The following is a 26,907-nucleotide window of genomic DNA, read 5'->3' as shown; positions in this document are numbered from 1 at the left end:
TTCAAAAATATCTGTTTTTTTTGTATTTAATTTTCTCCTTTTGTTGGTGAAAAGATAATGAACATTCACTCATCAAGATCAAATGGTCACGTATACCTTTCTCATTCATCTTCTTTTTCTTTAGTGTGATACACGTGATGTGCTACTGACTCAGTCCTTCATATTGTAGTAGATCCCACAATTTTTTTTTAAAAAAAGCTATATGAAAATTAGTTAGACCTAACCTAACCCTGCGGCCTTGACCTGACCCGAAATGCTAAAACCCGATTCATTTTCATGCTTAAGAAAGTCGACACGGATGACTGAGAATGAGATGTTTTAGTCCTACTTACGTTTTCTGTGAATGATGTTGTATTGTGTCTGTGTACGTAACATATATGCCCCACAACGAGATCTCTGGACCCCTGCCCGCCTGCCTATGTGAACCCTAAAACGTCCTAGTCCATGCATATGGCCCTACCCTGCTGTTCATCTTTGACCCTTGTTTCTTTGTATTTCTTTGTTTTTATGTTCTTGTTTTTGGTCGTGTTTAGTTGTTTATATTTTGTTGAGAATATTGAGATTTGAGAGTTGATGAGAGTCTTCTTGATATGAGACATACGTATTTGACTATTCTGATTATTGCGGACTTGGTTTACCAACATTATAAAGTCTCAAATTTCCGGCTCACCACGCCATCATCTTCATATTATTATCTATTTATATATCTACAGTTTTTCTCCTATATATAGACGTCTATATGTTATTATTGTAGGAACGTCAGGAAAATAAAGAAAGATAGTAAAAAATACATGATGTTCACACGATAATAATATATAGACATCTACATAAAATAAAATTTGTAAATATCTAATAGTACTAATTAAAGTAACAAGAGTTCGATCCCCTTCATGTACATTAGAGTAATTAGAATATCACTATGTGAAAAAGAAACAAAAAACCATCCATTTTCTTGCTAAAGCAATCATATATGCTTCTTGGTTTACCTTTATAACGTTCTTCTGCTTAATGCGTTTCCAATATTAAATTGAAATTCAATTGAATATATATTACTCGTAAATATTATATATGAGGAGAATACCGTGAAACAAAAATAAGAGAAAGTGAGGACCATAAATTCATTAAAAATTGAAATAAATAATCAATATTGGAATACACAGAGCAAAGTCTTCAACAGCGGTCTGTGCACGGGGATTCGATTTATTTCTCAACTTGTCCCCGAATTCCTTTCGGTGGACGAGGGTTGGTTGACGTTGGAGTTCTCTAGTGCAAATAAATTTACTGAGTCATTCACCTGAACTTACCACGAAATGAAAATAAAATATTCAATAAATTTCAAGTTTGGAAAAGAAAAATGTTAATTTGATTATATTTTTGTAGCAGTATCGCATAAATTTTTTTTTTTTTTTAGAACCTTTCCTATTAAGAATGGCGATAGCATACTAAATTCACACACACTACACGGATGCTAGGACTCGAACCCAGGACCTTGCCTGAAAGAGTAAATACTTCAAACCACTACACTAGTGAGTCCTTTGCAAACAGTACCACATAATTTAGTAAGAGCATCTACAATGAGCTCTCTAAACCACCTCCTTAGACAAATTTTAGGAAGGAATTGTAAAAATGCAACTCCAACCATGCTTGGCTCCCTATAATTTAATGCTGCTTTATTAAATGAGTATTTCAAACCTTTATTTAATGCTAACTATTTTTTATTTTATTTTTTAATAGAGATAGACCAATCAAAAAAGAGTTATAGCATTTATGACTCTTCAAATTATGGAGTATGGTTGGAGATGAAATTTTTTAGAGAGCTTCTAAAATAACTTTCTTATATTTTTAGCTAAATTTTAGCTAAGAAATAGAGAGCATCATTGTGAATACTCTAAGTGATATATGCACACGATATGTTAATTAATCAAATAAATTTTAGTAGATATTTATTGTATACATCATTTGTCACATTATTGAAAATCGAAACCCAATCCTAATTCAACCATCAAGCTTTCTAAATGTCTCTATCTAAATTCTTGCAAATCGTACAGATCTTAATTTAAGTCATGATAATTTCCCTATTTTCTTAATTTTCCACTTCTTGTTCAATGTCGAACCGTTGGTTGATTTCCAACTTTTTTTTTTCCCCTATTCTAATGACTAAAGGAATGAGTTCGTTTTCTTAAACCTAAGTTCGAGTCTTTTTTTGTTAGTTAAGATTATTGCTTGTAAGTTGTATTGAGAAAAATAATTACTAAAGAAAGAAAAATACAAAAAAAAAAGAAAAAAGGATCATGGTATTAAATTGAGGCAACCGCAACCTGTCAAATTTTATGAAGTCGGCGTCGGCCGAAACCGCGCAGTTTATAAGACTGAGTGCACGTGTCGCCACCCAGTAGTTGACTTTATGCCTCTCTTGCTGTCCATATCTCATCCAAGCGAGCCTCATTTTCATTGCCACTGACCGGCTTTTGCCGGTCACCATGTTACAGTCCCCCGGTTTCCACTTTACCAGATTTCTCATAAAAATACTGACAACAGAAGAAGCCTTGCAGCCTAAATTGAAAAGAAAATCTTGCAACCAAAATAAAATAAAATCTGTGAGAACTGGAAGTGAAAAAGAGGAGCAAAGCTTTCATCCATTGGCACATGAATTCATTGATTCATAGCAGAAAACGTGTTTTGAAGTCAAAGACACGAAGCCAGCCATTTTCCCTTCTTTCTTCCATTCCTCTATCTGGCAGGTCAGTCTTTTTCTTTTTGCTCCTCATTTTGTTTTGCTTTCCTGCTTCACATACAAGATAACCCCATTGTTTAATTTTGCTTAATTTTCTTTTGTTTTCTTCTATTTGCTTTCAGTCCTCAGTCATAATGTTTGAAACAAGAAAACCCAGTTCATAAAGCATGGTTCTTGACAAGGGTTGTGCTGCTACTTGATTGTACATTCTTGATCTATTCTTCTCTTTTCTTCTATCTGTACCCCTGTGGGTGTGTTTCTCTGATATGGGTGCTCAAGACTTCTGGTTGGTCATCATTGTTATTGGGTTTTGCTTCCAAGCTCAGGTTTCGAGCTCTCAGAACCTGACATGCAATCCAAATGATTTGAAAGCATTGGAGGATTTCATGAAAGGCATAGAAACTGTGATTGAAGGGTGGGGGAACAATTTATCATCTAATTGCTGTGAGTGGGCAGGCATCACTTGCAACTCTTCATCCTCTCTTGGATTGAACGATTCCTCTATAGATACCTATAGAGTGGTTAAGTTGGAGCTTCCAAAGAAAAGACTAGCTGGCAACCTCTCTGAATCTTTAGGCATGTTGGACCAGCTTAGAACCCTCAATCTCTCTCACAATTTCCTCCAACACTCGCTTCCGATTCCACTTTTCCATTTGCCAAATTTGGAGCTGTTAGACTTGAGCTCTAATGACTTCTCTGGCCCCATTCCAGCCGATATTGATTTACCTTCAATCCAGTTCCTTGAAATTTCTCAAAACTTTTTGAATGGTTCTCTTCCACCTAGCATCTGTAACAATTCTACTCAGCTTCGGGCACTGAAATTGGCTGTGAACTACTTCACTGGTGATCTCCCACCAGGCCTTGGCAATTGTAGTTCGTTGGAGGACCTCTGTCTGGGCATGAATGCTTTTACAGGCGGTGTACCCGAAGGTATATTTCGCCTGCAAAAGCTAACCCGACTGAACATTCAAGATAACAAGCTTTCCGGGCAGCTTAGCAAAGAAATTGGTAACCTCATTAACCTTGTTCGCTTGGATATCTCGACTAATGGGTTTTCAGGAACTATCCCAGATGTTTTCGACAGCCTTGGAAGATTACAGTATTTTGTTGCTCATTCGAATAATTTTAGTGGTCAGATACCCGCTTCCTTGGCGAGTTCCCCGACTCTCTCTTTGATTAATGCGAGGAACAATTCATTGGAGGGTTCAATTGATCTTAATTGTTCAGCAATGACTAGTTTGGCCTCTATTGATCTAGGTTCCAATCGGTTTGATGGGCCTATTCCGTCCAATCTTCCCTCTTGTCGGCATCTGAATAACATAAATATTGCCCGGAACAACTTTAGTGGCCAAATACCAGAAAGCTTCAAGAATTTTCATAGCCTCTCTTACCTCTCACTGTCAAATTCAAGCATTTCCAATATTTCATCTGCCCTTAAAATCCTACAGCATTGCCAGAACCTAACTACTTTGGTTCTCACCTTGAATTTCCGTGACGAAGAATTGCCTGCTGATCCAACCCTTCATTTTGAAAGATTGAAGGTTCTCATCATTGCAAATTGTAGGCTAACAGGTTCAATACCCCAATGGTTGAGTAGTAGCAGCAGATTGCAGTTGCTGGATTTGTCATGGAATCGCTTGGAAGGAACAATTCCAGTCTGGTTTGGCAATTTTAGCAATCTCTTCTACTTGGACCTATCTAACAATTCTTTTACTGGGGAAATCCCGAGAAACATAACTGGACTACGGAGCCTCATTGATGGGAGGATCTCAATTCAGGAACCTTCCCCTGATTTCCCATTATTCATGAAAAGGAATGTGAGTGCACGAGGATTGCAGTATAATCAAGTTTGGAGCTTTCCACCAACACTGGAACTTAGTAACAATAATCTTAGTGGACCAATCTGGCCAGAGTTTGGGAAACTGAGATTGCTTCATATTTTTGATCTGAAGTGTAACAATCTGTCGGGACCAATTCCGAGTAATTTATCGGGGATGACCAGCTTAGAGACTCTGGATATGTCTGGTAACAGGCTTTCGGGGATAATACCGCCTTCGTTGGTTAATCTGAGCTTTCTGTCAAAGTTTAATGTTGCAGACAATCAATTATATGGGTCGATCCCTACAGGAGGTCAGTTTTGGACCTTCCCAAATTCAAGCTTCGAAGGGAATAATCTTTGTGGTGACCATTTCCCCCGCTGTCCATCAAATGTGAGTAATCCTCTTGGGCAATCCAGAAAGTCAAGGAAAAACAGAGGAGTTATTGTTGGTATAGCTGTCGGAATTGTATTCGGAACTGCAGTTTTTCTTACTCTGATGGTCATAATTGTGTTGCGGGCACATAGCCGAAGAGAGGTTGATCCTGAAAAAGAGGAATATGACAGCAATGGGAAGGATTTGGAAGAACTTGGGTCAAAACAAGTAGTTCTGTTCCAAAACAAGGATACTGATAAGGAGCTCTCTCTTGATGACCTTCTACAATCAACCAACAATTTTGACCAAGCAAATATCATTGGTTGTGGGGGTTTTGGTTTGGTTTACAAGGCCACCCTCCCTGATGGTAAGAAGGTTGCAATCAAGCGGCTGTCTGGTGACTGTGGCCAAATGGACAGAGAATTCCGTGCTGAAGTTGAAGCCTTGTCAAGAGCTCAACATCCAAATCTTGTCCATCTTCAGGGGTATTGCACATATAAAAGTGACAGGCTCTTGATATATTCTTACATGGAGAACAGTAGTCTGGATTACTGGTTACATGAAAAAATTGATGGCCCATCCTCTCTAGATTGGAATATGAGGCTTCAAATTGCTCAAGGGGCGGCCAGAGGGCTTGCTTATTTGCACCAATCATGCGAGCCCCATATCCTTCATCGGGATATAAAGTCAAGTAACATCCTTTTAGATGAGAATTTTAAAGCTCACTTAGCTGATTTCGGTCTTGCCAGGCTCATACTCCCCTATGATACTCATGTAACAACTGATCTTGTTGGGACATTAGGCTACATCCCTCCCGAGTATGGGCAAGCCTCTGTTGCCACTTACAAGGGTGATGTGTATAGTTTCGGTGTTGTTCTTTTGGAGCTTCTAACTGGAAAAAGGCCTATGGACATGTGCAAGCCAAGAGGATGTCGGGATTTGATCTCTTGGGCATTTCAGATGAAGAGGGAAAAGAGGGAAACTGAGGTCTTTGATCCGTTCATTTATGACAAGAAGCACGATGAGGAACTTTTGTGTGTACTTGAGATTGCATGCCTTTGCTTAAGCGGAAGCCCTAAGGTGAGACCTTCAACTCAGCAGCTAGTTTCTTGGCTAGACAATATGAGCACCAAAAACTAGCTTTCTTTTTAGATAAGCCAGGGAAACCCTGATTGTACAGAAAGTGATGTTACATATGAAACAAGTTCAATTTCCTGGTCTATATATAAGTTGCTATTAATTTTTGCACTCTGAGAGTTGGTTTTGTTGTAAATATTTATCCATATACAGTACTTATAGTCCATGTAACAGAGAGGGATCTCATTGAAGCAACAGCAACGTTGTAAGTAAATTACATATACGTTTTAGATTTTGAAGAGAAAGAATGTTGGCTCTCGAACATGTATAAAATAAAGACACTGAATCTGATCTTGTGTTGTGGTGGTTGGAACTTTCCTTTTTTTTTTTTTTTTTTTTTTTTTGGGTTGGTTCAATTACATACAACCTCAATCACAGTGGCGTTGAAAATAATACCTTGCATTGCATGTGGGAAATAGTAGTCCCTTCCTTGCATGTGGGAAAAATAGTAGCCCCTTTCAATTGTTTCAATGGTCAAAGGAAAGAAAAGTCGATGAATTTGGTAGAGTTCCATTCATTCTCCTTTTCTATATATGTATATGTCATCTTTGCTTTAGAGTTCAACCAATTTGAATACGGTGTCTACCGTTGAAATTGTTGGACGTACAAGAACAAGCATTATATGACCGTTACGTGTCCATTTCCATGCATCAGGATTTCAATATTTCTTATTTGCAGTATTTATTTATTTATTTGAATACAAGTAATAGTCTAAACTATATGAGAGGAGGATTTCACCCACACGCACTACTATGATGTCGGGAAATTCGAACTTGAGACCTATAGTCTACAAATCAAAACAATTTTTCACGGGACTAAATTCCGTTGGCTTTTTATTTATTTGTTTTTAAAAAGTTGAGTGTGCTTATTTTAGGTTAGAATGAAAAAAATCACAAGACCATACGCCTTGGTGCAATAATATCGTGGTGAAAATGATCAAGTGGCTGGCTGTATTGAAAAAGGGTTTTGTTTGGTGGGGATTTAAATGCAATGCAACCAGACCAGCGGTGGCCTTGGATATTGCATTTGCCAAATCAAATACATATTCATAGGTAGCCAGCAGCAGCCACATCAATATTCAATCAATCTGTGAAAAAAGTCTACTGAAAAACATCAATCTTAATCTTAATCTATTTGTTTGACATTTGGTGGTCAGAAAGGACGGTAGCGTGGAGGCGTGAGGATGGACCATCTTGTGTATGTTGAAGTTACCTTCAAAGCAGCTTGTAACGGTACTAATACTATAACTTGTTCTTGTTCCAAATTGTGGGTTCAAGTTGAGAAAACAATTCCCAACTAGGGCAGAATTTTATTCTTTTTCTTTTACTTCTGGTGACTTCCCACCCGTTTACTTCAAAGAAAAGGAAACAGAAGGAAACCCTAAAATATAATATAATATATATATATATATATATATATATAGGACGGCAATCTCATCTCATGCGCCGTGCAATACAAGGCATGAGAATTGCGAAAGAACACTTTTATTTTGATTGCTGGCATCAAATAAGTTCATCAGTTTCAACGACGGTATTGGTCATGGCTGATGGCACCCGACGGCCAACTCTTTCTCTTTGTCATGAAAACACAAACACAAACACAAAACAACGAAAACACGAAAGTTAAATCCAGGCTCCTGCAGAGTGCGGATCAACATCAACCGTGCTTGGCATACTAATCCATAATCATAAGGCCACGGCACATCTGAATCGGATTTATTAGCAAATACATGTAAAGATCAAGAAAAGAGAAAAACAAAAAAACAAAAAAAAATTATTTTTGAAGGTTCACTTCAGTAATCATTTTTTTTCTTTTCAATGTAGCATCAATACACCCATGAGAATGAGAAGAAGTTAAAAAGAAATATTTGCCACTTCCAATTAATAATGTCTCCTTTGACTTTCTATTCAGCATCCACAAACTAGAATTCTTGCAAACAATGGGCATACATACTAAAGGATGATCACTTCTTTGAACAAAAATGGCACGGCACATCATCCGAAGATATTATTCAAATATCAGGCATTGGATTCCATGTCATCTTCCATCTCACGCACAGCTTGAAGTGGACCACTTCCAGACACAAAGCCACTCTCTGAAAGATTATTCAAAGGACCATTTCCAAATAGGCACACCTGTGGTTCAATCTGGTTCAACCGGTTCCACTCATCATCTGACAGAGACCAACTGAAAATGTCTATGTTTTTCCTTATCCTATCAGGCTTCAGGCTACACGGGAGCACACTGGTTCCTCTTTGCAGCCCCCAACGCAAAATAACCTGAAACAGAGTAAGCATGCCAAACACATTACTAAAACCATGAGCAGTACCTTTATTTCTGGTCCTCGTTGAGGACAGAATCATCTGGAAATGCAATTGAGTTTGGTTCCTAGGATCCTATGCCCAGTTGTGCAGCTTCTTGTTTTGGCAAAACCCAGTAGTAGTTTTGATCTTTCATTATAATACAGTTACACCATGGGTGCTTTTTAAAGCATCGGAGGGACAGAGAAGAACGAAGAGAAAATAGAAGTAATTCAGCACACAATTGTGTTTATTCAATAAGGAGCCCACTCCAGACCTTTCAGTTTTTAGTCTAGTTATATCAAGTTTTGATTTACATTTTCCCAAAGTCAATCTTGCAAGTTCCATGTTTTCTTAAGTTCTATCGTGTTAAAGGTAATATATTAATCTAAAAATAATTTGCAAAAGGCATAAATTAGTGGCCATGAGTTTTTCCTTATTCTTGCATAATTATTATAAGTGGTTACATCTCTATTCTAGACTTTTACTATGATCATTGCTATAATAAGTTTTATCTCCACTACACAATCCTGTATGATTATGTTCCTCTACAATTTGAATATACAAGTGCAATTAGATGGGTAACAAGTGTAGAGTTGCCCACTACCCGGATCACCATCTTTATGTTTTTAATGGTTTTGGACCACTGCAAGAAACTGCAGGATCATCTCAACTTTTGGTAAGATTTAGATCCTTTATCCTAGACCAGCGCTTTCCATTCTCTTTAAATTTGAAAGGCTTCAAACTAGATGATAAGTTTCCAACCCTAAAAGATAAGTCAATCACAATGGAGACTTTTCAATATCGATAGCACATCAATTTACCCAGTACTCGAGTGATTGATTCCTTCCTTGAAACAAGATCTCTCAAAGACAGAAAAGAAAAAAAGAAAAAAACCTATATGACAATGACTGGCTATATAATTGGTGGCTGAAAAGCTGATGAAAGCTTCTTGAGGGGGAAGATTGACTCAACTGAAGCACAAATTAGTAGGTTCTTTGGGGTAGAAGCAGCTGCAGCTGCAGCTGCATTGAGAGTTTGAGACTAACTGATGTCACTTACAAGTTTTAGAGTTTGTTATGTGACAAGCACCACTTCAATCATGAACCATGAATCATATTTTGTGTTCTGTTATTTAGAATTTACCTACACCTCAAAGTTTAGACTTAGAAGAAACTTTTACCGCAATCAAATGCAGCCAAGTCTTTTTACGTTAACCATGACCCTCAAATTGTAGTCCTGAAATCAACAATCCTCCATCTGAATTAGGACCAGAGCGATCAGTCATGCATCACCTCAAAGTTTTAGGGTTTGCGAGTTTAGCAACTTTCAGATTGCTATAACTTTAACACTACTAAGTTGAAGTCATATCTTCACTACTCATCATGAGTATGAGCACTTGTTTGTGCCAATGCTTAACCACTAGGGGATTGCTATACTCTTGAGCATATGCATGCCATTTCAACAACTTGCATTTGGTGTTAAATGGTTAACCATTTGATAATGGGATAGTTGATAAATGCAAGTGTACCTTGGTTACAGTCAGATAGTGGAAGAAATTATATACTATGGGCTCAGATCTGAATCTTTTTATTATTGAGGTAATAATAATAATAATTATTATTATAAATATATATATATATATATATATATAGTGATTTGAGCCCTGGACATTAGTTTATGGGTGTAGAGCAAAGGTTTAGGATACTAGTGAAACTTCAGACTTTAGGCAATTTATAGAAGCCTACTTGGTTTTGCAATCACAGGGATATGCAAATTATGCAAAATATGAATGGTACTTCTATTTCTGGTATCATAGCTTGGATGAGATTATGCTACTCAATAGTATATAGCTTGGAGGATATGAGTAGTATGAAAAAGAAAAGCTTTTGGAATCTAAAGTACCTGCTCAGGTGTTTTTCTGTGTCTGTCTGCTATCTCTGCAACTGTTGATAATTTTAGCATAGGCCCATGCACAGACTTTGACCTCCTGAATGATATGCGAGGAGTTCCAGGTTCATCTTCCCCACCTGAACTGCTATCAGATGGTCCAGGAGTCGAGGTTGGGACTCCTAAGGGTGTGTGAGCAGATACATGGATACCTTTCAATTGACAGAACTTTACAAGTTCATCTTGCCTCCAAAAGGGGTGCAACTCCACCTAAAATTTAATCATAAATCAATTAAGGAACCTAAATTATGTCATACTGTGATCAACAAACAGAAATTTCAGTCTTAAAGAAAAAAAAAGGGCAGCAGAAGCCACAAAACATTCTTATTTTCCCAAAGAATTTAAGCAGATTCAACATTGGGTCCTAACAACCTACATTGATGATAGTTAAATCTAGCAAACAATACAAGAAAAGAGGTGGGTATTACGATACATCAACTTTGCTTCATAATTGGTTTCTAATGTCAACACTGAGTCAGAAAGGATGAGACGAGAGGTAATAGTCCTACAACTCAGTCTCTTTTGATCAAATTAGATTCAACTAGTTTTGGAGAACAATTGTAGCATCGGTGCAAAGATATATGAACATATCAAACAAAGTTCAAATATCTAACGATCAAAATTAAGTCTTAAGCTCAGAATCATGTATGAACTGTGCAATGGTGGGCTGTTTTTAGAGCCAAATCTGTGCTGGTAGGCCACTTCTTAATCAGCTTACCAACTGAAATGATTGTAAGATTCATCTGATTCAAATGATGATTTTTTGCATTTCACATTTGCATACATATAGCAACAACTACCTGAGTATGATATAAATGGGCTGCTTAGAGGTAATGTTTATGCAACTGTTATATTAATGCAGGTTCCTTCATATTGCATTGAATCCCAGCGTCCAATACTTGCAAATTATTAGGTCAGCCAAATAAATGAGATGCTTTGCTCATGTGAGTAGACTACAGAGAAAATTGTAGACAAAAAACCTTCTATCCAATGAATTTTCTCATCAACTGTTACTAGATTAAGTCACTTATTTACTTTAACATATTTAGCCCTTCGATCAACATTGTAATTAAACGAGAAAAGGAAAAGATATGAAAATCCAGTGCACCATTAAAACAATATAATGGATAATATGATTAAAGAAGGGACGTGAAACGGTGAAAGCCAATTTATCAACAACTAATTGAAGACAAATTTTGATGCTGAATTATTGAAAAATAGCAAGAATGATTTACCGAAAGCCAACCTGATTGACTGCAGGTACAATTTTTGCAAACTTGAGCAATTGTTTGATTTGCGGAACACTGAAATTGCTGACCCCAATAGCTCTAACCAGACCCAACTCAACCAGACCTTCCATAGCTTTCCATGCTTTCTTCAACCGATTCAAGAATTGCCTGTACTCGCTCCCAGACTTTGAAGGAGGATCAGTGGCATCACCAAACGCTGAGCTGTCAGGCCAATGCATCAAATACAGATCCAAATACGAAACTCCAAGGTTCTTAAGAGAAACTCTAACATAATTCTCAATTTTATTGAGAGAATTCATTGTACAATAGAGTTTAGAAGTCAAGAAAACGTCTTCCCTCTTCAGTGAACCCTTAAATGCTTCAGCTAAAGCTTCCCCAACTTCGATCTCGTTACCATAAAGATGTGCACAATCTATGTGACGGTAGCCTACTGATAATGCCGTTTTTACGGCTTGAACACAAAGGTCTCCTCCACTCTGCCATGTCCCAAGTCCAATGGCTGGAATTTTATCTCCTGTGTTTAACACAAAGTAACTTCCTGGTGTTCCAAACTTTCCTTTCATCCCTCAAGCTTACAAGGCAAAAATGGATACACTTTTAATAACCCAGCAACCCAAAATCACCAGGGTGCAAGGATCAATTCAAACTTCCAACAATTCAGATTCAACTATATTAACAGATGGTATACGAGCTCCAAGCAAACTCTCTAAACCCAAAATCTCATAAACGGGGAGAGGTATGAAAAATCAAACAAAAACCCAATTAATGAAATACCAAAAACTGAGAAACCCAATTCGTAGGAAATCAAAAGAACACTTCCGGTCCAAAAAATTACAAGTTTTGACTACAAATTGCCCAACTTCTGTTTGCCAATATGTCTGAAACAGAGCTCACCATGACAAGAAGTGAAAAAGGCCAATGCTGAATCAAACAATCAAACCTTTTTCTCAGGAAACCTATAGAATCGTATCAACGGTCTGTCTGTTTAAGTATAGGAACATATTCAAGGGTCATGGTCAACAACGGCAGCAGAGAGTAAGAAGGAAGGAAGCCCCCAAACAAAACGCTTAGCTGTAATATCAATCTCTTTCTCTGAGAAGAACGCAAAAGACAAATAGTACTCTCCGTGTCTATGATATACTATATTAAATTGGTCATTTTCTATTTAGACATAGAAAAGTTAAGTTGGACAAAGATAGGTTAGGGGGATATAAAATTCAAGGTTACACACCTAACATAGAAGGCTCGTCTAACTCTAAATCCACCCACCATCCACCCAACCTACAACGACATTCATTGACGATTTGATATATTGTATTAAAGAAAATGGACTTTATATATACCAATAATACAACTAGTCAAGTTTACTACTACAACTATATACTGATCAGTCCGGCAAACTGAATTTTTAAAAATTTTGATTTCATTTTAAATTGAAGAACATTAACTAGAACTAAGGTTTTTCTCTTTAGACAATTTCTGATGTATAAATAGATATATGGTTCTCTTTGTTTGACCGTGACAATACTTTTCACAATTAATTATAAAAAGGTGCCGTTTATTTTAGGGTTCGTTTAACAACACCCTTTATAAAGTTGTAGCAAATACTTAAGGAGGCTTTGCCATAACCGGTAAAAGCAAAATGCATCCTTTCACTTTTGTGTTCGGATGTTGCATTTTGACTCTGCGCAGTAGAGATAATCATTCATTCATTGATTAGCATAATGACAAATAGACAAGTGATGAAAGTGCACTTTCGAGTTTAGACAAAGGCAGTTTATTGGTTTATTGGATCATTAATTTGCTGATTTAATTGCTTGGTTACTGATTAAACACACGTCAGTTAAACTCTGGTTGTTGGCTTCTGTCCTGTACTAACTAATACTATTATTAATTTCCATCTGCATCATAACATCTTTAATATAAAAGCACACTATAGTATTTCTGCATAAATTGAGTTGAAGCTTAAAAGCATAGAACAACGGCAATGGAATAGCTGCAACTGCAGAGGTAGCATTTTTATATACAAACTGAGGGAAAAGGTAAAGCACCTCTCATAAGTTCATAACAAAACAAACATAAAGGGGTAAAAGAAAAGGAAACCAGAACAAAGAGAAAAAAAAACATTGAAAGTTCTACATCCGCGCCTTTTATTCAGCTGCTACCTCCATCTGATTTCTTTACTGATCCAACTTCAGAGCTCCCAACTTCACCGTTTACCATCTCAGCTTTGCGGGAAAGTACTGCAACAGAATAGTCAAAATTAACCACAAGGAACAGAGAAAGAAAAAACAATGTGGCATTTAAGCTCTATTTTGAAATTAAATGAAATGAGAACTTCAGAATCTTGTGCATGCACTTGCAAAATTTCCTTCCATCCAGCTCCAATAACAAGAACAACTGGTCTTTACCTTCTCAATTAGACAGAGATAGTAGGGCTTCACTTTCTCAACATCAATGCAAACTTTGCTCTTGCTGTAAAGGTCATACTTGCTGCATATAGAATGGCAAAGTTAATTTTTAGACTTGTATCAGATTTTGGCAAAGCCGTAACTATGGTAGGAAGGACATATAGTCTTACTACATTACTGTGTTTCTAAATGGGGAAGTGAATATCCTTACTTGAATATTTTGAGCCACTTCAAATTCTCAGTGTCCTCCTCATTCATCAAGTGCTTATATGCTCCTGCCCTGTGTAAAGCTGCAAAGTAATTTTGATCCATAAAGATTAAATACTAATTTGAAAGCAAATTGAAGGGCTAGCTGGTTTCACAATGTACCATAAAATGAGTGGTATCTGATAATGAAAAGACCAGCTGAAGGGAGAGTGCTTTTGTTTTCCTTGGCCACCTGGAGACAGGATACATAAATAAGTTTACCATTGCAAGACTTGTGAAAATATAATATATATATATGTAAATTCAGATAGAAAATTATCAATTTCCCGTGCTATTTCCTTCCTAGTTCTAAGTACATGGATGGTAGTGTATGAACAATGCAGAAGTTGGAATGGGTTTGGCAAATATGTACCAAGTACATGTAGTCATCATGCCCCCATGACATCAGTACATTGTCGAGTCCACAACCTTCGGAGTAAATACCATACTTAGTGTTATAAGCAGGATTGTTGTAGTCAGGATTTTCCTTGAAATGCTGCAAGGACAGGCAGACAGAAGTTAGAGACTATCCACAGAAAAATGATTCAGAAATTAATGAAGTTGGGGGACTGAATCATTTCATATTCCAAAGGTGGATCCCGGTACAAAATTTGTGAGAGACCTGGTGATGAACAATTGACTCATCAAAGGCACACCCGACAGGGCATGTGTCACCTGTAATTAATAGATGATTTCAGTTAGTTTCAGAATAATTATAGAAACAGAGGTGAGAGAAGAGGTTATCTGAACCAAAGATTAAACAAGAAGATGATCCTCACCCACAACAGCCCATTGAGGAAGCTCTCCAAAAGCAGGAAGATGAAGAACCTTTCCAAGATCTAATTTTCATGGGAAACAAAGTTTAAGCAATTGATCCTCACGGTGACATATGCAAAAATCAAAATGAAGCAAATACATAAACATGGTTGATATGACTCAAATTCGAGAAGCATATAATTAAATTAACTAAGAATAAAGAGCACTCAAAATGATGAGAAACTAGTATATGTGTATATATACCATGGATAAGGGCAGTTAAATGCAGCCAGCCTTCATCAGGATAGTCCTTTCTGATGGCTTCAGCAGTCTGCAAGAGGTGCTCAATCTGAGGCTCATCCAAGTCAGGATCACTCTCATCCACAACTTCATTGAGAAGTTCACAGCATTCCCATATGCTCATTTCCACCTTATCCAGTTTGCCATATTCTTCCCTCATCCGCTTCACCTGCAATTAATCATTACTAATATAACCTTTTCCAAATTGAAGAAAATCTAATCCTCAGCTGTTTGCTTACAAAGTCAACACTTTGGTTAATGTGGTTGATTCGATAGAATTCCTCAACCCCATCTCTCCGGTCACTGTTAACATCATAATCCCTGCATTTTAATGAATAAACTTCACATAAGTCGTAATAATGACGATATATAATATAAAGGAAAAGGGAATATGACATTTCTTGAGCTTCTTTGGAAACAGAAAGGAAAGGCAAAATGTATATTAAAATGATTCATGATCATAATTGAATGCAGCCTAGAATATGACAAGAACAGAAGGGACCTGAAAGTGTGGCCAAATGCGTTTGTTGGAGGCACCACAAATCCACCATCCAACACCAGTTCATTCTCCTCACCCGTCTGATCAGAGACCTTCTTTTCTTCCACCTCAACCGCTGCTAATTAAAATGAATTCAATGTCGAACAAGAAAAACAAAAAAATGTAATGCAGCAAAAACCCAAAAAATAAAAAGTAAAACTTTACCAAAGTCAGGCTGCTCAATGGGGATGGTCATCCTGCTGAATCGAAAAGCGATAATCTAACAAAAAGGTGAAGAAGAAGAAGAAATACTGTTGGTGATGAGGAGGAAGGCATAATGAAGGGTTTTGGGAGAATGGAAAGTATTTATAATTGGCCGGAGAGTCCTTCCCTGAGAATTCCGAGTGTGTGAGTCCTTGCACTGAAAATCCGAGTCACCAAGTCCTTCGCTGAAAATCTGTTAATTCAAATTCTAATATATATATATATATATATATATATCTCTCCTTTTGTCTCAGTGAGTGAGTGAGTGAGTGAGAGATGGACAATACAGCAACCGCCTCCTAACCTTGGCTTGGCCTTGCCATGCAAATAGGCGCGTAACCACCAATTAATTAGCTGTCAACCAAATTGGCTTCTTTTTTTTCTTTTTCTTTTTTCTCTCTTAATTTGTATTTCTTTTTTTCTTTTTTTTTGTTGAGAAAACAAGATATCCAGGATAATTATCTTTTATATATTGCGTCACCGAGGATTTGATCTCCATGTAGATGCTGAGTCAGCTTAGTGTCGTGAACGGGTTTTATATAAAGAAGGAGGCCCAATGAGTGGGGCCCTAATGACGTTGCATCTTCTAGACAACAAACACATCTTGACTCACTCACGACCTTAAAACGGTGCGCGTTGGCTCTTTCCCACCGCACAAGGCATTTAATTTATTTTGGTAACAATTATATCGGCTACTTCATTATTTTTCTTTTTTAGAATATAATATGATAATAGTTTGACCTTTTTTTTTAAAAAAAAATTTTGGAAAATGTTTGAATCATTATTAGAAAATTCTGTATTTACGGGATTGACACAAAAATATATTAGCAGTAACATAACATGTAATCTAATTTTGGTAAAATGTAAGATAGGGAGCAAGCGATCAAAATACCCATCGGTTTGGAATTGGATCGGTTGTTGAAAAATGTAGGGTTTTTGAGTGCACTGGTTATTGAACTTTGACTTAATTTGCATTTTGGCCTTTTAAATTTTAAAATAATTTTCATGGTCATTCAATTTTACTTTTCATTGCATTGGTGGTTTGACTTCAATTTTGTTAGTTTTTTTTTTGTAAATTTTAAATATGTGTATGACTCATGGTGTACTATTGAGGGTTAAAAATGGGAATGATTTGTCTCTCTTTAAAGGATGATGTGGCCTACTAACAAGATAACACATGTATTTAGATAAAAATAATAATAATGACAGACCATTATAAAAAAACTAATAAATCTGAAGTAGAGAATGCAACCACGGAATCACTTTTTTTTTTTTTTGTCTGAACCACGAAATCACAAGATCTTTTTCGTTCTTTCAACATTCTTGATTTCTTGGATTTTTCTCCACATCTTAGCATCTTTTTTCATTATGAAGCTTTGGTTTATCTCAAAAAAAATAAAATTCCGTGAATTTCATCTCAGATTTGGTTATTTCTATGCCCTAATAAGGGTAAATGGGAGATGAAGGGGTGGTGGGTGGGTTGTGGCTGGAGTGAGTGATCGGTGAGGTGAAATGGTTAGTTTGGATCTGAAAGGGGAAGCAGTCGAGTTGGGTAAGGGGTGAGGAGTTCAGGTGGGGAGGGGGACATGGCAGATAGGTGTGGTGGGTTTGCCGTGCAGTGAGGGGGGAGCGTGGGGGAGGGGAGAAAGGGGTGGTTTACAGGAAGGGAGAGAAATTTTTTAAAAGATGCCAAAATGGAAAAAAATGTCTTTATTTATTTTTGGATTTTCTAAGGAATAATTTACATTTGCATGTTTTTGGTTTGAAAGTTGAGAGATTTTTCTGTCTTTTTTGTAAAAACTTTGGCTTTTTTCAAAAATGAAAGTTTTTTTGTGGTTAAAACTTAAATTTACTTTTTAGAAATTAAAAGACAAAAATGCGAATCAGGTCAAAATTAAACGACTGTTAAACCTAAGAACCCAAAAATGTAAGATGGGAAAAAAAAATACACTTAGAAAGAAAGTAAGAAAGAACAGCAGACCCAAGTAACTTTACTTATTCACAAGTTAATCCGAGTTTAGAGTTTCAGTAATCTCCTAACTCAACTCAGTCCAAAAACACACAAAAGTAATCTTCTAAGTTAACCACCTTTGTTTTTAAAAAGGAGTTTTTGGGGGAAAACAGAGAAAATCATCCGTTATCATGCAGAGATCAAGGCCATACATACATACTAATTATAAGCAAACAACGAGTGTTTATGTACACCCAAACCCAAGTGAGTAGTAACTTAAACTAATTTCGCAAGTAATCCAAGCTTTAGAACCACGCACGAGTTTCATTAGTCTCTCTTTTTCTTACGTTGGAGTTGGACATTACCTACCATTCAAAACCCACTTGAACAATCAGTGGTAAAACCTACCATTCAATATGGCGGTTGACACAGACGACCAGTAGAGGGAGGGAGGGTGAAATCAATGGCTTCCATCACATATAGTCAACCATCTGAACCACCCTAATCAATTGAATACAATCCATTTTCTTAACACCTTCATTTCCATTCTTGTTCAACCAGATGGTAAACCTATCTCATCACCTCAGAGTTCCAACTTCCGGGTGCAAACTTCCCTGCCAAAAGGCCGGAATCTAGATGGCGTTGAAGACGACCGCAAGTTTCAGCCATGAAGCGAAGCAGGCAGAGTCTTGGAACAGGTACACACCATGTTGTAAACAAAACTATCACAGAGCAATTTCCAAGATCAAGTTATTTCCAGCAAATTTTACATAATTGATTCCTAATTTCTGCTGTTTACTCCATGAATATATGGCATTGTTCATACATGACATGACATGAAATGAAATGATATTTGGCAAGGCATGGACTATATATCAGACACAACACCACAATTCACAAGATAGTCATTTTTATAGTACAACAGATGACCGCAATCACATGTAAACACCGTATTGAAGAAAAAACTATCAAAGAGTGCAAGTTTTCTTCACACAATCTCTCCAAAATACCCACCCAGAGTACGTGACAGCAATCATACAGAAATCACATTTTTTGGGGTCCCCTTTTCCTATTCATGGAATGCTCAAGACTGTTAAAACAACAAAGCACCAGTCGTATGATTCAACACACTCAAAATAAAAGACCACGATACTAACACATTTGACAATCCTTAAAAGGTCATTTCTTTTCAACAAATCTACCACCCCCTGCTGAGAACAAACACTCAGAATCCAATAAAGCTGTTCCTCAAAGCACACAATGGTCAACTTTTCCCTCTCTAACCAACATTTCGTTTTCCATGGTGGGTAGATAAGCATCTCAAACTTCACGTATTCGTAAGACCATTCTTGGTATTCTTTCATCAAATGTTCTCCATCCTCAGCGAATAGGGTGATATTGTGTGATCCCGCGCTTTGGAGGCAACTTCCTCAAAATGAAAAGGACCAAAGAAGAAGGCAATATCTCCACCAACTACAAGAAATGGGGAAGGAAAATTTCAACGACCAAACTTCAAACTCCAATGAGGCCGCTTAATGGACAAAAAAAGTTACTTTAGCCAAGCAAAAAATATAAACCAAATGCTTACCAGGTAATATATAAAGTTTAGAATTGGGTGATTCAAAACATCAAGATCTGCTGCTTTATCAAATGCATTGAAGCACATCTGTAGCACAATATAAGAACCATAGAAGCTTAAGTGAGGAATTAATAAATCAGGTGCGACAATTCAGCTATTACCATTCGTTGAGCAAAATGAACAGCCTTAGCAAATTTGATGACAGTTGGTACAACATCCAATGTAAATTATATGGAAAACTAAAAGAGTCTGTCCATGTGGTTTTGATTGTTTAAAACTTTGACCTACTTCCTCAAGTTCAAGTAGTACTAGTAGTAGGCTTACTCCAAAAACATTCAAGCAGACTCACCATTATGCATCTGACAAGGAAACATGCAAAACATATGGTTGTCACATAGCCAACCTGTCAACGCCAAAAACACAAAAAAGGGAAAATAAGTACATCTAAAGATGAAAACTTATGGGTGCTTAAGAAAAACTTTTTGAAGTGTTTACCTCCTGCAGCTTCTTACGTCGTCCTTTTGATTCTACAGGAAATCGCTGCAACATCAAGAAGAGTCTGCCAGAAACAACAGCAGAGACTACCTTAGAAGATTGCCCATAAAGTAAGTTTTATGTCAAAATTACATTTATACATACATGTCAAGCCTGTAAAAAGAAGTATCATATTATTTGGCAGGAGATACGTTGCAATCAGAAATATAACATACACACCAAATAACCAGTGGAAAGGAGTTATATTTCCAAAAAATTTCTCTGAGAAGCACACATGCCACAGCCATGCTTACTGCTACAGAATTCATACTTTATGCGTGATTTTCGCATAGTGAAATTAGCTGTAGCACACATGCATGCATAACTTCAGAAAGGCAATGACATTCCATTACAGAAAGGGAGAAGGTGAAACAGGCGTCTCAGCAGTCTACCATCTTACAGGTACCCATAAAAATTAAACATTCATCACTCACAAGCACCATGAAAGACCTACTTATCTTAACACTATTTGAGGAGAGAGAGAGAGAGAGAGAATAAGAACCATTTGTTCAACTACACCCAAAATTCAGTGACAGCTACACATAAGTAAAACAAGAGGCACGATACATAGTTACACATAATTAAATATGATGCATCAAAGAAACTACAATTTTTCAAGAAGACTCTCTATTGTGTTCATTTGTTTCAATTATTTGCTCTTCTGGGCTAAAAGACGTATAAGAGCATTATGCCGATTGAACTTCGTCCACAGTCTCCTCTTGTCTTAGAGCTTCTAATGTCCGATGTTTATCATTTAGAACCAAACACAGCATAATTCGATTCAACCCGTAAACTTATGTGAAGGCAACTAAATTCCAATTTGTGCTTTTGTAAGAGTTTCTTTTTACACGCCACAATGCAACTTTGCAAGGCTAGATGTTTCATATATCAGACAATGCAGCAGACAACCAAATGCAGAGCGATTACCTTCCGCCATATAGAAGAAACCCAACGGCTGCAAATAAGGACACACCTGCAGGAACATATGTCTTAGAATAACAGATCATTGAGATAAACAAACAATCTTCAAAACTATATGTGCTTAGAAAATAAATACCTGCAAAGAACATCTTAGCTAAGATGAGCAGAACTGGTATAGGCTTCCACCATAATATCAACCACATAGCAATCTGTAACAATTAAATCAAAAAAATTAAAGATGATTCAATGGTATTACTATTATTCCCAAAAGGTAACAAGTAAACTTAGCAATATACATACAACTGTGCAGAGTGCACTACATGGTTGTACTACAATAAGGGCTTGTTTGGGAGTGATTCTCGTATGGCCAGAATCACTTTTGGGGAGAAGCACCTCCCACATGCTTCTCCATATAATCACTTTAAGCGATTTTAAGTGACTCTGGGGAGAAGGTGCTTCTCCATAAAACCACCTAAAATCACATAAAGTGATTAAATGGAGAAGAAATTATTGGTGTATCCAAAATCACTCCCAAAACGAGCGCTAAGTGTAATCTGGACCATATCAACTATAATTGAAGAGCCAACAAGTAGTCAATGATCCTACTTCAAACAGGCACCCCTTAAAACTCTCTCCATGTTTCCAGTGAAACAATCTCCCAACTTTTGCTATAATTTCTAAAATTTTGAATTCAGTCAAGACCAATATTTTTCTATATTTCTAAATTTTCAATTTAATTAATACAAAGGTGGAAATGAGCAGAAAACTCTTCTAAACTATTTGGGGTATGATGAGTGGCCAACAAAGAGCTGAACCTAGCGAGACTTTGTTTGGAGATCAGAATATCTGTTGTTAAGCATGGATTTCATGCAAATAGGTGAGTAGGAGATTAGTTTGGACTCAGTCCCAACAACAGTTGAAAGACACGTGAGTTAAAATGGCCATAGTTGTGTCTGCAATTGCACATGCAATTATTCCATTCTAAAATATGCAAATATAGAAAAAGAGAGGGAATGGAAAGAGCTTCTACCACATTTTTCTTTTCCCATTATGGAAAATAAAAATACATCATGATTCAGAACAATTTTTCATCTTCCAAAATAATTTTAAGGTCTGGTGAAATAATATTAGAATCTGAAGACACTGATTTAAGGAGTTAATCAATGACAACCGTGAGGACAAGCCAATTCCAAATAACATGCACGTGCATATAGGAGCAGTCTTTCTTGCAATTATAGCATTATATAACATGTCAAATAGTAGATTGATAAACAGAAATAATCCCACGCTGCTTTTTCCCTTTTCTCGTTTCTATCACGTGCTTTCCCATATACTTGCAGGATGAAGAGGGAAGACACCTCATTGAAGCTATTTTTAAACATCCCATTCTTTAAGTCCCTCAATGCACTAAAGGGAATACAATGGATAGATATGGGCCTAATCGTAAACCTAATTATCAGGAAGAAATGAGTTGCATCGTGATATTCCCATCCAGCATGACATTTAAACAAAACCATCAACCCATTGCCTTCCATCACTTCCTCACATTTAATAATATCTAATAAATAGGGATGGCAATGGGTCGAATCGGGGGTGGGTATGACATTCCCATCCCCATCCCCGTTAAAGCTTTTTTCCCCCATCCCCGCCTTCATACCCGCAATATTCATATCGGGGATTCCCCATCCCCACCTTCATTGGGGAATGGGTTCCCCAACCCGCCCCATTACGGAAGAAAAAAAACCAATATATAACTACTTTTTTGAAAGGAAAAAAGGTACTAATTCAAGATAATGAATATATATGATATATACTTATAAGACAATATAAGAATGTTTATATATGTATTGGAAGTTAACTAAATAAATAAGTAGTGTGGCTTAAGATTTGTATAAATTATATAAGTATATAATATAACAATATAAAATATAAAACTTAGTCGGTACAATCACTTCAATAGTATATATATATATATATATTCTAAACGGGGAGGGTTCGGGTTGGGGATTAAAATACCATCCCCACCCCTCCCCGAACACCATACCCAAAAAATTCCCCATACCCATCCCCATACCCCTTTTTTGTCCTTCATACCCAACCAATTAGGGTCGAATCCCCGCGAAGACCCTTACCCACGGGTAAAATTGCCATCCCTACTAATAAACCTCACTAAACCCCTTGGATGCTTCCAGCCAACTATGGGTCAAAGCATAAACAAACAATTGTGGGCACCTAACAAAGCCATCACCCCATTACCTTTTATCTACTTTCTTGCATTTTATAATATCTAATCAACAACTCGCTAAACCCCTTTGGTGCTTCCAATCAACTGTAGGTCAAAGCATAAACAAATTCTATAACCCTAGCCTACCACTCCTTTTCAAACTCTTTTCTTAAGAACCTTGGCCCTTGACCCCATCGAACAGATCTATCAGTTTTGACTTCTCAATTGACATCTGGTTACATCTATATCTCATTAATATACACCAACAAAAGGTTTTTAAGAGCCGTATTCCTGAAAGAGATCTTGTGTTCATATATGGAAAGTTCCTTCAAAAACCATTCAACTGCATTGTTTACAGGGTCCCTAAATGACTCTCTCACAATCATTGTTACTTGATACACCTGCTAAATTATCTTTGATATTTTTCAAAAGTTGCTGCCATATAATCAAAAAATTCTACATGTACATGAATTGAGAGAAACAATTAAAAAATATGGTGGAAAGAAAATAAGCTGGAAACAAGATTATTGTAATGCGCTATTTAGAAACCATGACTTGCTTCCATGTAGAAGACTCCTACTCCAAAAGCTCCTTTTGGCAGGACTTAAAGTCAAACAGTGGAACAGAAATTTCACCTGAATTACATAAACCACAGCATTAATAGTAAAGAAGCTTGGCCTCAGTCCATCTGTAGAAACAGCACGTGCCTGTTCAATGTACACAGTAAGGGTCAGAATGAAACCACCTTAGTCCAACCACTACCCACCCGCAAGTAGTTTGAATGAAATATAACCTGATAGTAAATTTCTGCCCAGAACAGAACCAAGAGTGCGTAAGTTGTGAAGAAAGCAAGACTTGGCATATCAAGCAAGATATGTTTGACAATCTGGAAAGCAAACAAAGAAAAACTTCAGTTAGCAGTTACTAAGAACAATTAAATTTAAGAAAAAGACGCCAACTATCAATTTCAACCTCTGGATGCAGCTTCTGCACTTGCCGGCGGAAAATAAACACTGCTGCTCGAACTACAAGAATAAAAAAGAGAAAAAATAAATCAAAACTTACACCCAACCCAACACACATCAAGAACACTATTAGAATCCTGAAAATGAACCAACCACGATAAATAAAATTAAGAAAAATAAAACTTGAGAAACGCACAAACCTGCATTGACAACAAAATTGAGAAAGTGGAAGACCTTCTGTGTGGTCCAACCGTACTCCGGCACTCTCAATTGTATACGAATCAATTGAACCTAGTATTGAATAGTTATTAAAATAACGTATAAATCTTCATCAAATTTCTACATTAACCATTAAATTAATCTTCGAAGCAACTCAAAAGTACTGTATCTTTCCTTCATTTTACAAGCAACCAAACGAAAGCTAAAAAAATCCTAGTATGCGAGATTTAGAATTCAGCTAAACAAATCAAAATTGGCACCTACATGCTACTCGTATGGAAATTGATAAAGAAATACATAGAGATAGAGATGGAGACGCATATAGATAAAGATAAAAATACCAGGGCAACGATGGCGACGAGACCGTATAGAAGAGCGAGAGCGTGAAATATACGGTCTTGCCAAATAGGAGAGTCATTGACGTCATGCCACCAATTGGACGCGTCTCTCAGATTGTAAGCTTTCACCGCCGACTGAACCAGCCCCACGCTGCTACCGCCGCCGCCGTGCCCCATCCCAAATTCCACCAATTTCTTCGTTTTTTATTTTTATTTTTTCTATTTATTGGTATTATTCTGGATAATGGAATTATACAATTATAAAAAGGGAACTTTCCGAATCCTGGTGATGAAGCCAACACAGTTTGTTTGGAGATTTGAGGAAGAAATTAGATTGGAGTTGCCCCGCGAGAAAGCGAAGAAGAAAGAAAGAAACGATCAAATCCAAACTAAATTTAAATTGAATCGCCTTCAGTTTTTCTTTTTTTCTTTTCTTTTTTTTTCCGCGAAATTGGAAATTCCAAAACAGCCGGCAAAAATAGGAGAGCCCGAATCGGAGTATTGTTCTGTTGGGCTTTGAACATTTATGGGCTGCTTCTTGAACTTTGGTTAATTGGTCCTTATCCCTCTTGTATTGGGTTCATATTTATTTACACGTGTGACTCCTCCGCTCATTCTCCCGAAACAGGAAACACACTTGCGAACATGACACCTCCATCAACAAAGCCATTTAATATCTATTGATTCTTATCCATTTAGTGCGTCTCTTTTTTTTCCTTTTTTTTTTTCCTAAATGAAACGATGTATTGATAATCAAAAGCGTTACATTAGTTTGATTACCTTGTTGGACAGGATTACTAATCCTAAAATCAAACCTGGGTTGGATTATATGTAATCTTATTATAATCAAATGGAGTAGGATTATAAATCCTACCAAAAAGTTGGAATTAAGTTGAATTCTAGTAACCTGCATGTCAACAACAGTTAAAACCCATTGGCAATAGCATATTTCATACTCATTAATGTTACCATTTCAAATACAATATAATCCAATACAATCCAATTCTACTTTAGAATTCAATCCAATTTCGATAACCAAATATAACCAATATATAGGTATATATTATGTGAATATCTATTTATGAAAAATTGCGTGGACTCAATAATAAATTAAAATGTGGGGTTTCAAGGCCATTTCGGTAAGAATTCACATAAAGGTGTCTAAGATTCATTACAAGTGCGGAGCATAATTGAAGCTAAGTGCCTCTACATGGGCACATTTAGGTTAACATTGGTGCGAAATGGACAATAGTAGACCACAGATGCATCATTTCAAAGTATAAAAGTTGGAACATGATTATGCCATGCAAGATTTTAAAATAAAACAATTCATCATCAGAAGTTACTAAATCTGGTGATGTTGATGTTGTTTTCTCTCCTCTAAGTGTTCGAAATGCCGTTTTAAAAAAAAAATTACATATAATGAGAATAATATTGTTTTACTATTTTCGTTACAAGAAAATATTTTTATATTAAAATGTAGAAAGTTGTCATATTCAACAAGACCGAACCATATATAATCAGATCGACTGCTATATTTTTTTTTGGGGGGGAAACGTCCCAATCATTATTACAATAAAAATTTGGATTTGATATGTAATATTAAAGGAAAAGTTTCACTAAAATAAAACTTTAGATCCAAAATAATCTTTGTCCACCAAATGAATAAACAAAGTATTGGGAGCATGTGACAATGTGGCCTTTCAACCTTTCGATTTGATTATGATACGTGTCTAGGTGCTCCACGTCTAAACTAATCTGGAATCTGATGGGTTTGAAGTTTGAACGGTCAAAGGGGTAGGAGGAGCCAAATGGATGTCTGTGGGTCTCTCTCCCTCAATACTGATAGTCTGTGTCGCTTGTCATCTAAAAGGAAAGAATGTTTGCATATTCAATGCATATGCAGCTACGAAGTTAAAACTCTCTGTTGGTTTGTTGAATATGAATTGGTTCCTTTTTACTGGAAAAATTTACTGCTTACTGTGTTTATAGATTACTTATACAAAATTATTTCAGAATAATGTTGTATATATTAAAATTTTCCAAAGATAATTTAGGATTGCCATTGCCAAAGCTCTCCCATCCCATGTCAAGCAGTCAAGATATTTGAAAGTAGCAGATCTTCTGCATTGGGGTCATGGAGAGAGAGAGACACAAG

At 36.6% G+C, this 26,907-nt stretch overlaps 4 protein-coding genes across 5 annotated transcripts; 1 reads left to right on the top strand and 3 right to left on the bottom strand.

The window, feature by feature from the left end:
* LOC18788625 (phytosulfokine receptor 1) lies at positions 2,542 to 6,354 on the top strand. The gene is made up of 2 exons (XM_007226966.2): positions 2,542 to 2,741; positions 2,857 to 6,354. Exon 2 carries the CDS (start codon positions 3,001 to 3,003, stop codon positions 6,064 to 6,066), a length of 3,066 nt encoding a protein of 1,021 aa, XP_007227028.1. The 5' UTR covers positions 2,542 to 2,741; positions 2,857 to 3,000; the 3' UTR covers positions 6,067 to 6,354.
* On the bottom strand, positions 7,746 to 12,713 carry LOC18789195 (aldo-keto reductase family 4 member C10). Its single transcript, XM_007222049.2, has 3 exons — positions 11,560 to 12,713; positions 10,269 to 10,523; positions 7,746 to 8,342 (listed from the first exon to the last, which is right to left on the bottom strand). The coding sequence occupies exons 1-3, from the start codon at positions 12,124 to 12,126 to the stop codon at positions 8,082 to 8,084; spliced, it is 1,083 nt and encodes a 360-aa protein (XP_007222111.1). The 5' UTR covers positions 12,127 to 12,713; the 3' UTR covers positions 7,746 to 8,081.
* On the bottom strand, positions 13,480 to 16,547 carry LOC18790292 (inositol oxygenase 1). 2 transcript variants are annotated; one of them, XM_007222652.2, is made up of 11 exons: positions 15,980 to 16,547; positions 15,779 to 15,890; positions 15,516 to 15,597; positions 15,241 to 15,445; positions 15,000 to 15,059; positions 14,843 to 14,895; positions 14,594 to 14,716; positions 14,344 to 14,413; positions 14,186 to 14,264; positions 13,975 to 14,056; positions 13,480 to 13,806 (listed from the first exon to the last, which is right to left on the bottom strand). In XM_007222652.2, exons 1-11 carry the CDS (start codon positions 16,008 to 16,010, stop codon positions 13,780 to 13,782), a joined length of 924 nt encoding a protein of 307 aa, XP_007222714.2. In that variant the 5' UTR covers positions 16,011 to 16,547; the 3' UTR covers positions 13,480 to 13,779. The 2 variants fall into 2 exon arrangements, with proteins under 2 accessions (XP_007222714.2, XP_020414368.1); XM_020558779.1 differs by having other exon boundaries at positions 13,487 to 13,806; positions 15,779 to 15,893; positions 15,980 to 16,232.
* LOC18788841 (protein TOM THREE HOMOLOG 1) lies at positions 18,845 to 25,273 on the bottom strand. The gene is made up of 11 exons (XM_007223164.2): positions 24,753 to 25,273; positions 24,393 to 24,483; positions 24,200 to 24,252; positions 24,021 to 24,113; positions 23,863 to 23,934; positions 21,140 to 21,212; positions 21,010 to 21,055; positions 20,044 to 20,107; positions 19,898 to 19,951; positions 19,558 to 19,635; positions 18,845 to 19,442 (listed from the first exon to the last, which is right to left on the bottom strand). The coding sequence occupies exons 1-11, from the start codon at positions 24,924 to 24,926 to the stop codon at positions 19,350 to 19,352; spliced, it is 891 nt and encodes a 296-aa protein (XP_007223226.1). The 5' UTR covers positions 24,927 to 25,273; the 3' UTR covers positions 18,845 to 19,349.

The sequence above is a fragment of the Prunus persica genome, chromosome G1 (assembly GCF_000346465.2).
Source record: "Prunus persica cultivar Lovell chromosome G1, Prunus_persica_NCBIv2, whole genome shotgun sequence".
Taxonomy (NCBI): domain Eukaryota; kingdom Viridiplantae; phylum Streptophyta; class Magnoliopsida; order Rosales; family Rosaceae; genus Prunus; species Prunus persica.
Note: the sequence above shows the minus strand (reverse complement) of the source record. Positions and strands in the feature narration are given on the sequence as shown.